Consider the following 10,574-nt stretch of genomic DNA (forward strand, 5'->3'; position numbering starts at 1 on the left):
AGTCGCATATAAATTTAACCCTTTAGCAGGCAAAGTCTCCCTTAGGGACTGTATTCTCACTTAACACCAGATGATTTTATTCAGTTGAGGGAAGCCCTGCCCACTAAAGGGTTAAGGTAAGAAAGTAAACACAAGTTACCATCGTTTTTGTTATTTCACAATAATACATCATTATGGTATACATGGTGCATTATAACTAAAATAAAACATGATCTGGTAGCACTAGCCTATTTTTAAAAGAGATAATGATAATGTTATCAAAACCCATATAGTACAGTAATAGACATACCATTATAAAACTTATCAAATATCACAATATACAGCTTCAACTGCAAGCTAACAGTCTCAACTGAATAATACTAAGTAACAGGAGGGGGAGAAAAGGTAACTGTTCTTGACGGCTGGGCAGGCTGACACACTCACATCCTCGCGCGATTTAACACATTATTACAACCTATTACAAACACAATAAATTAATTTTCAAGATCAATTTACTAACTATCATGAGAATTTAAATTGCAACCTTGGAAGACTGGAGGAAGATTTCTTACAATTTTACCATTAAGAGATATATTATGGTAATACTTCAGACAAAAACACTGGGAGAATATTACCAGATTCCAAATACACAGTAAATAGTATGGCCTCCAAAAGGGGTCAGCAAACATTTCATCACCAGTTTGTTGAATACCACGATATATTTATTAAATTTAGATAATAATGTCTTTATTTTGGAGACGACAAAGCCATATTTAGGTCGAGTTTATACTGAACCGGTGACAAAATGCCCTAGAACTATCCAAAAGTTACAAATGCTGCCTCGTATCAGAGTCCACTGGCTAGGATCTCCCCCCTCCAATATACCGACCTAGGTAGACTTTATTTTAACCCATCAATCTTAATACCTGCACAGTATGAATGTCTAAAAAAAAAAAATAAAAAATAATAATAAAAAATCACCCTATAGAACAGATACTCATTCCTGTATATAATATTTTGTATCATAAAACTGAAGAATATTATATAAATACATTATCGATCAATGATAAATATCCCGGCGTAGATTTTTTTTTGCATCCTAATGAGTGTAAAAAGTGCAACCAACCCTTATAAATACTTTGAACATATATAATAGCTTTTCTCAGGGACCACCACACGAACGACTAACTTCAAGGGTGGCGGTAACCAGAGCGGCTGTAACCAATCGACTTTGGTGACGGTGAAAATGATGATTACACAAGTAGTCAAACGTTTCCTACCCAATAAACTAATTACTACAACTGATAACTAGTGCAATAAGAAGAAACATTTATTAATTTATTGACAATGAAAGCACAGAACTCAATAACCACAACGAATATCGGATTGTGTTAAGTTATCGGCAATGAAACTACAGAACTCGACCACAAAATATTACCGATCATATTAATTTTAAATGACGCACTAAATGGGTGAAAACCAAACGTGCCAAATCAACGACGCTCTTGAAACTCCCTGTGGTGGCCCCTGTACTGTTCTTTACATATGATGCTACAGTTCATTCACATAAGAGGGGGCAGGTGGGGGGAGAGGAGGGGTTAAAAGCTCGTCATTAGTCGAGGCAGTAGAGTAGTATTATCCTGATGTCTTCTAGAGCACTACTGACGACAAAACGCTACTAAAATACCACAGAACGTACAAAAAAAAATCACAGAAACGCACGCACTCACACACCCACCAGTCTTACCTCCGCTGCTCAGGTATAACTTGTATTCACACTTAATCCGTACTTTACTTCTACTGTACATTTTTTTTTTTTGCTCACTCCTGTAAAGTTTCTGAAAAATACTTACATAATGAATTACAAACTGAACTACTGTACTGTATTCCAAAACCCCACTACAGTACTTTGATTTGTCTTTTAACTACAGGGTGTCCAAAAATGATTATACCCTGATTAAACCATGATAGCATACTGTTTTTAGGGTACTCATTTATAGACACCCTGTTCTATTAGTACAGTATCTTCAAGTTAATATCTGTACAGTAGTTAAATATGAAGAACAAAAAAATTCCAACTGGTCTCTAAGTTCATCCTGTTTCAACAGAGGTGTTAAATATATCCTATCTATAATTACAGGTACAAGATGTCTCAGAAATATATATACACATTGTTTTTTACAGATTTTCGTGGAGATTGCATTATGAATTCTTGTATTAAAACACCAATATTATCCCCACTTGTTGATGTGCGAGGTCTCCTACAAGTGATGACAAAGTTTTCAAAGTTTCTGTTGTAAAAAATAAAAAAATACATTCACACAACACCAGAAAAAACTCTCAGGTCCTGTGTATAAATTTTTCTGAGACAATCTGAATTCCTATCATTCCCTCATGAGTAGAGAGATACCCTCCTCCACAGTTATGGGAACCTCACTTTCAAGTCATACGTTCCAATACAGAATGACCCCCACCCACAACCTGGGTTAAAGCCAACACCATTAATACCATCAACATACTTTTAAAACAGTCACAGTGGCTCCCTTTACTTTAGTGACCCTGCAGATTGTAACATAAACTCCTCATCTACAAGCATAATAAACACCAATTCACACAAGGCCAAATTAAATATCTAATTAAAGAGAATAAACCAATAATGTTAAGTGTAAAGATTATCAAAAGTGATACTCTAAGTTCAGATCTGTTTATACTCCTCAGAACAAGTGAAGTAAGTGTCTTTTAAAACATATACCCAGAAAAGTTATTAAAAGCTACCCGGCACGTCAGGATACACGTCACACAAATTTGGTTTATCACAACAGCTGGCATTCCCGAGGCGCTAAAAACAGACTGAACTTTTAACATCTCCCACACTGACTTAACGAGGCATATTAGTTCATATTTTTGGCAGAGTGAAAGACTAAAAAAAAAAAAAAAACTAGAGATACACAATGAATAAACTCAACACGGCTTAATTTTTACATCGCGGCTCTCGGCCTATTGTTACAGTACTGACTAGTGTGGAACAGAGAGACAGCGATCACCCGCCAACAGGTAAATGATCTTATACCACTTTTCCATTTTTAGTTGGGTACAATTCTTAAACAGTACGGTAAAACCTCTATTTAACGGACTATATGGAGAGGAAAGCCCGTTATATCAAGGGTCCATTAAATGTAAAACCTCCATCTAATGAACTATATAGAGATGAAAGTCCATTTTATCGAGGGTTCATTAGATGTGAAATCCCCATCTAATGAACTATATAGAGATGAAAGTCCATTATATAGAGGTCTCACTGTATATGCACTGCAGTGTTTGTTGATCGACCGACTATACAGTAATCTCTTTAGTGTCGGTAGTTCACTCAAGCATTAGGTATCCAGGTACAGTACATACAAACATCACAGCTTGGCCTCTATCTTTAGTTCTCAATTAGGAAGATTTAATATATTACTACAGCACAAGGCAGCAGGGAGGTGTGTTAGTCATGGGGTGTATAATGTAAGGGGACACAAACATAATATTTATTAAGAAATTTCATGATACCAGGATTTAATATTAACAGTGGGTGAGTATATTGAGTGGATTATTCTCCTTCAAATAACTGGAAAAACACACAACTCAAACTGAAAAGGATAAGAAAGTTTAGCTGCTAGTTACGCAACCCCTTCACTATAGGGACGTCACTTCTGAGATTTTATTTAGCTAACGTCAGTCAATTTTATGCAGCACAGAAGGAATCCCATACACGAGTGGTTAAAAACAAAGACCATAGCTACGTTATCGAATATATCAAAACACATAACTAAAATAATACTATACAGTTCACTACCAAAACCCGTTTACCTCTCCCCCTGGATCACGAACCCCCAAGAGATTCAGACTTGTGAACCTGAAGCAGTAGACTGATGCGCTATTCTATCCATAAATGCTTCAGATTCATGGTTCAGGAAAAAAGACAAACAGATTTTAGTAGTTGACTGAGCCGACATAACCCATTTTGAAATCTTCTTAATGTACGATAAGTCAAGAAGGCCATAACTTGGAACAATAAGAACATAATAATAACAATCAATCTTGCTAGAGGTATGATATCATCCTACACATCCAGTTTGGTTAAAAAATTCTGCTATTTGTTGGAGCATTAGTGTTTACAGAATCATTCACACAAACACTCAACATTATAATACAGTAACCCTTTCACAAGAGCACTAATGAATGACAAACATTACAGCACTGTATCACACAAAACAAATACAAAACTTCAATAGAGATAAATAACTGTAATGTATAAGATTATCTTTTCCTTTACATTCGTCTCATTCAATAAAATTACGGATTTATACAATGCGTCGTAAAACATTCAAAATACATAAATTCTTTGTTTCTGTTATAATTATCTAGTTTTCATTCAATTACAAAATCATCTAATGTATGAAAAAATACGAAAAATAACAATTACAATTACAGTACATTGTTTCCTTTTGTTACAGGTACATTTGTCTAGTCTCCAATAAATTACAAAATCATGTCATACATTAAATTATACTCAAAATGATAAATAGTTTCATCTTCATCTTGTTCCATTAAATTACAAAATCACGTACCTGTAATGCATCATAAATTCTTAAAATGATAACAGTACGTTTCATCGGCGAAGAATGGATGACATAACTCCAATAAACACACACTTAAGAAATGACTCCTTTTCTAAACATCGATTAGACAATATCTTATAAAAATAGCAATCAAAATACATATATATTTTTTCTTTCACAATTCCATAAACACATTCATAATATCTAGTACATACAGTGTTAAATATTAAGACTGTATGGAGCATTGTTCGGGTGTGTGTGTGTGTGGGTATTCGTGTGTCTAGATGTTCATGAGGCTGACATTTGTAATTCATGGATTCCCTGTACAGCATTTAGTAAAAGGAGTAACCTTCCTCCCCCATCCTCTTAAACTACCAAGGAATACTGTACAAGCTCATGCCATCTACTAAGTAATAAATGAACTGCTACAGTACCGTCACCTGCACTAAGACTTGGCACAGTGGCTAATGCTTTTTTGTGAGATGTGGCAACTCTGTGTTTATTTACATCATATTAAAAAACCTCAGAATAGCCCCAAGGAACCTCACAATAGACTAATTATGCTTGATAACTATTCTACAGAGTTGTCACATCTCACAAAATGCACCAGTCACTGTGTCATGAATAAATGCAGGCAACTGTACCTAAGCTAAAGAATTCAAAACATTCTTCTACCACCATAAAATTACTTGATTACAATAATTTTTTTTAGTAACTTTTATGCAGACGTCGATACAAAAATTTAACCAGCCCTGAGGTTACATTGGATAGTTTCTGCCACACACTGCAAAGAGCTAAGAGAATAAGAATTTATAAATACAAAATGGAAAAAGAATAGTAATTAATTATAAAAAAGTTATAAACATTTTGACAGATTGCAAGTACTGTAGCAGTTACATCCAATTTTCTGAACATTACCCAAAGAAGAAACTGCAATGACAACTTTTTCGATCTTAAACAAATCCAACAGCACGAACTACAAAACAAACACGGCAGACCACCTATTCAATACCGGTGAAGTATACCGCGGATTACTTTAATTTACCAAACTCATAATGGGAACTCTTATTTATATACTGTACACCAGATGAGCCGAACTGATACCACTCAAAACACATATACGTTACAAGCTTACTCGGTTTAAATGCTCAGACCAATTCTGTACACTACAAACTCTACGTCACGACACATATATATTACCTGGAATTTCTCTTGAAGTTTCCATTGTCATCTGTGAATTTTTTAAGTTAATTTATGTTTTTTAAGAATATTTAATAACCTTTAATACACAAACATTTATATTACACAATGTTTATATAATCTTCTTCATCATTACAGTTATCAGAGCAATTTCTCACATTACAAATGTTTGATAACTCTTAAATTGTCTTCAAGTTTGTTTTCTAGTGACATAATAATTTATTAATTTAACAATACATTAACTATTGTAATGGGTCATAATATCTTACCTGGAATATTAACAAAATATCACCAAATCTTTAAACCATTACTCAATATTTGTCATATCATAAATTTTTGGTATGGGAATAATATGTTAAGATATGGATTCATATTTAATATTATCCACTTAAAAGCAAAAACCATATTTAATGTCATAACTTCCGTGTAATTAACGTCAAGAGGAACATCAGGATCCAAACACAATTACATAACTGTACTGTGAACTCTGACAATGGAGACCCAATCAACATTTTTTAAAAGATCTAACACTAGTCTATAAAATAATTAGGGTACATAATGACACAGCCAATTGATATACGTATAATATATAAAAATGAAATTCATATTGTGTATGCACGACGTATTTACACTTGCGGCCGAGTGATTCTGAGGGTTTACGTAAAAAAAAAACATCCATGTGGTATTTAGCAGGCGTAATTAATGCTAGCCAGAGGTCATAAGAACACTGTATGTGACTCCAATGTAAATGTTGACACAATTCTTTTCATAAGTACATGTACCAGTCAAATATTTCTTCAACAAGCGAGTACAGTATTTGTATTGGGAACGTGTGAAGATTTTAGGCACCCCGGCTTATTTCACCAGATGATTTAACACCCAAATGCTAACCTAACCTAGCCCCCCCCCCTCCCCCAAGGTAGTATTAGGGTGTTTAATCATCAGGTGAAATAAACTTGGAGGGCTAAACGTCATCTGATACCTTGTATTGTTTTAAATCTCTCGTAATGACTTTTCTCGAGACTCCATAACTGTAGAGGTTTAACCCAAGATAACTCAGCCTATCCCAACCCAACAGATTCCAAGGATGTGACAATGACAACGTTACTTTCTGTCAAATTTCAAAGGACAGGATTCGCTTTGAGTAATGAAGACAAAACTATTACACCAGAACCAATACATAATACACAAGTACATTAAGTCTTTCAGTAGCAATTCATAAACCAGCTAAGGCTACAGTCTCAATTACCGACCGATTCTCAATGGTTAAAGTATCCCATTTAGCACAGTGGTTAGCTAACTAATTCAAGTCTTTTATTAATGCAAGTGGTGGTGGTTATATCCCTCAGTCAGATACACAGTAATATGTAGTCAGTCACGCACTAATGCCACTCAAGGGAACCATATTGCCAGACAGACAGGGAACTAAAGCCAGTCATTGGAATATACACGAGTAAGTCAGTCAAGCACAAGAACGTTAATTTTCCAACTGAGATCTAAAAGATAAGAGGAAATAATACTAGATAACCTGTGGGCAGTGGAGAATTATTATTATTTTTTTTCATTTTCAATCCACGGTTTCCCTAAGATTTTAATCGTGTCGAATACCGATAGAGGCGGTCTGTAGTACTACACTTGATCGAGCTACACCACAGTTTATCTCTAGTCTATACAAAGATGAGAGTCACAGGCAGGACACTACTTCACCTCCTCAGTACTGCACCACTACCAAACTTGTCACACATTTACAGGACACTGCAAAAGGCAATTCATTGAGAAATTTGTATTAAGGCAGCCGTCACTTTGATATGAGAATTTCACTATTGCATGACACAAATGCATAATTGTGGTATTTTTGTTAACATTATTGGATTCTTTACTTGTCAAGTTTGTTGCAAAAGAATATTTGGTCCAAATGTGGATTTTCAACACTGAATATTCTTATCGCAGCTAAGGCGCCTGTCGTCGAGTGTAAACTGTCACTGAAATTCTTCGTCTGAAATAAGTTCAAAATCTTCTTCCAGGTCTGTAGTGGACTGTTGGTTGGGGTCGTGTGACCTGGTCATTCTGGCCGGTGGCTGCTGCTGTCGTCTGGGCTGCTGCTGACTGGTAGTGGGCACAGGTTGAGCAATGGCTGTAGACTGCCCTATCACAGAGGTTACTAAATTTTGCCCTAAAGCAGATAAAACGTTACCTGCATTTTGAGCTATTACACTACTCATAAGTTGACCTATAGGGTCCATAGTTGTTGTAATGGGGAGCTCATTAGGGGGATAACTTTGTGGGTATAGAGGCTCTTGTCTAATTTGACTTCGTTCCTCAAATGTGAGACCCTCAATAAATGCGTCCTCCTCGTCGCTACTCTCCCCAAAATGTGAGGAGACAAACTGCATTTGGTATCTGTCTCCGCCAGGTCCTTGCCTCTCTTGACGAGGTTCAGGTACAGGATGCGGCAGCTCTGGCAGGTCTAAGTCAGGTCCATCCAGGTCCTCAACACTTTCATGGTCATAGGACGGAAAGTCCTGAGGAAGTCCACTTGTGAAACATGTGGTGTTGCCGTCCTCTGCAAGAGACACAAAAAATTAGAACATGTAAGATTTTAAAGATTACATGACTAATTTAAAGAGATTTAACCAATTTTAACCCCTTATGGATGGGGGTCCCTCTACTCTGACTAAAATCATCTGATGTTAGCCAAATAATATATCAAAAAATACCATCCTGCAGTGATGAGGTTAAATAATAAATCATTTCCCCACATTCAAAGTTGCATAGCAGGTAAAAACATCACCCTCACACTATAACAATATTTAAACCTTAAAAACAGTCAAACATCTAACACTAGTAATGAATAAGTTAATTACAGTTGAAGTAGGTAAGGTATTAACAAATTACTAAACAAATAAAAGGACACATTTTTATTTGTTCCCACTACACATCCTAGAGTAAAATGTGATGTTTGTGATGCTCTTCGTACTGCACAAAGGTCACGCGAGGTCTGTATCCTACTACCTTGATCGTGTACAGTACATCTACTGACCTCCTTGTGTGTGGGATACTCTCTCTGCTGAATAAAACCTCCAATACCCAAATAAAATATTAAAAGTGGCATCCCCACAGCAAAGATGTTAATGTAATCAATCGAGTCTACCTTCACCTTTAACGCAATGTACGGCAGCTAAAACAACTATCCGTGCAGGTGGGGATCGATATGCTCAGAAATTTTACGTGTGACCTTGTGACAGCCTTCATATACCCAAATTTATCGTCCATGATCTCATATTGTTCCAATAAAGTATGAATAGATAGTTGTTTTAGCTACTGTACATAAGACACAAACAATTTACCGGACATGATATCTGATCAGGCGATGAGGATTTAATAATGGTAGTTTAGTGATGTACAGGGTGTCTCATAAGTGCATCATAGGGAAATACAGGGTGTCTCATAAGTGCATCATAGGGAAATACAAGGTGTCTTATAGGTCATGCTCTATAGAAGACACTCTGTATTTTACTATGGCACATGACCTATAAGACCACCGCATTACCCTATGGTACACGACCTATGACACACCCTGTATTCTACTATGGCACATGACCTATGTCACACCCCGTATAAGATAAACATCCATCTCAACACATGGTACAGCACCTCCAGTTACGAGAGGGAGCGACAGACCCTGGGCGGCTGCAGACGCCTCACCCGCTCCCTTGCTGCCTTTCCGCGACCTCTTCCTCGTGCTGCTCTCCCTGGCCGCCTCCCTCAGGGTCTCCGCCTCCTCCATCATCTGTTCTACCTCAGGTGGGTCTTGGCTCATCAGCGGCACATCCAGGGCAGCTTGGGCCTCCAGAGACTGAAGTTCTGGCATGAATTCGGATATGTCGCTATCGAGAGACACGTTGGATGTTTCTGGGGATAACAAGCTTCGTTAGTTCTCCTCTGTTGATTTACGTGCGGTAGTCTTAAGATCACCTGAAGTTTAAGCACCCCAGGTTAGTTTTTATCAGGAAGTTTAACCATTTTAACATACCAAAACCCAATGCAAACTAGCCTAACCTAACCCAAACTAACCTACCCTAACTATTCATATTCAGAGTCTGTATACAACAACAAACGTACAGAAATAGTCAAAATACACAAGACAACGTTATTCCATATGCATACTTACTGCCTATGCATAACTAGTACACCCTGGGCTCAGTAATGCCACACACACACACACAAACAATCTGATTAAAATATATCAAGCAAAAAGTCAAGAGGATGAGAAAATGTTTAAATTAATGAGCTAAGGAGAGAATTTATCTGTGAAATGTTGATATTATTATCTCCCTCTCTCTCTCTCTCTGACAATTAATCTCTCTCCCTCTCCCCGTATCCCACATTATATATAACTCTCTCTCTCTCTCCCCATCTCCCACATTTTCTCTCTCTCTCTCCCCATCTCCCACATTTTCTCTCTCTCTCTCCTATATTATCCCTCCTTCCCTTTCCCTCTCTCTCTCTCTCTCCCTCCCTACGTAGCATCAAGGTATTTAATCCTCTCCACATACCCCCCCAACACACTCACCCATGCCGGAATCGTCACCTCTAAGGGCGGATCGGATTCTATTAATGCGCTCGTAGAAGGAATCTGGCAAGACGTGGAGGACGACGCCCGGCCCAGTTACCACCACCATCAGGAGGATATAGACGAGCACAGCCCCCGGCACCATATGGCCCACCACGGCCCCCACGCTCAGGACGGTGGTCACGATGGCACAGAACTGGAAGACAAAAGACAATTGATGC

At 37.2% G+C, this 10,574-nt stretch overlaps 1 protein-coding gene across 1 annotated transcript in view; it reads right to left on the bottom strand.

The window, feature by feature from the left end:
* Nucleotides 1-135: 135 nt before the first annotated feature.
* The window catches only part of LOC121856270, a 39,685-nt gene continuing 29,246 nt past the window's right edge, over nucleotides 136-10,574 (bottom strand). Inside the window, exons 4-6 of the mRNA XM_042351677.1 lie at nucleotides 10,354-10,549; nucleotides 9,435-9,692; nucleotides 136-8,343 (exon numbers count right to left, since the gene is read on the bottom strand). Of these exons, the coding sequence (XP_042207611.1) occupies nucleotides 7,760-8,343; nucleotides 9,435-9,692; nucleotides 10,354-10,498 (987 nt within the window). The 5' untranslated portion in view covers nucleotides 10,499-10,549 and the 3' untranslated portion in view covers nucleotides 136-7,759. The remainder of the gene's footprint in view (nucleotides 8,344-9,434; nucleotides 9,693-10,353; nucleotides 10,550-10,574) is intronic.

This window comes from Homarus americanus, unplaced genomic scaffold (genome assembly GCF_018991925.1).
Source record: "Homarus americanus isolate GMGI-L3 unplaced genomic scaffold, GMGI_Hamer_2.0 scaffold48016, whole genome shotgun sequence".
Taxonomy (NCBI): Eukaryota; Metazoa; Arthropoda; class Malacostraca; order Decapoda; family Nephropidae; genus Homarus; species Homarus americanus.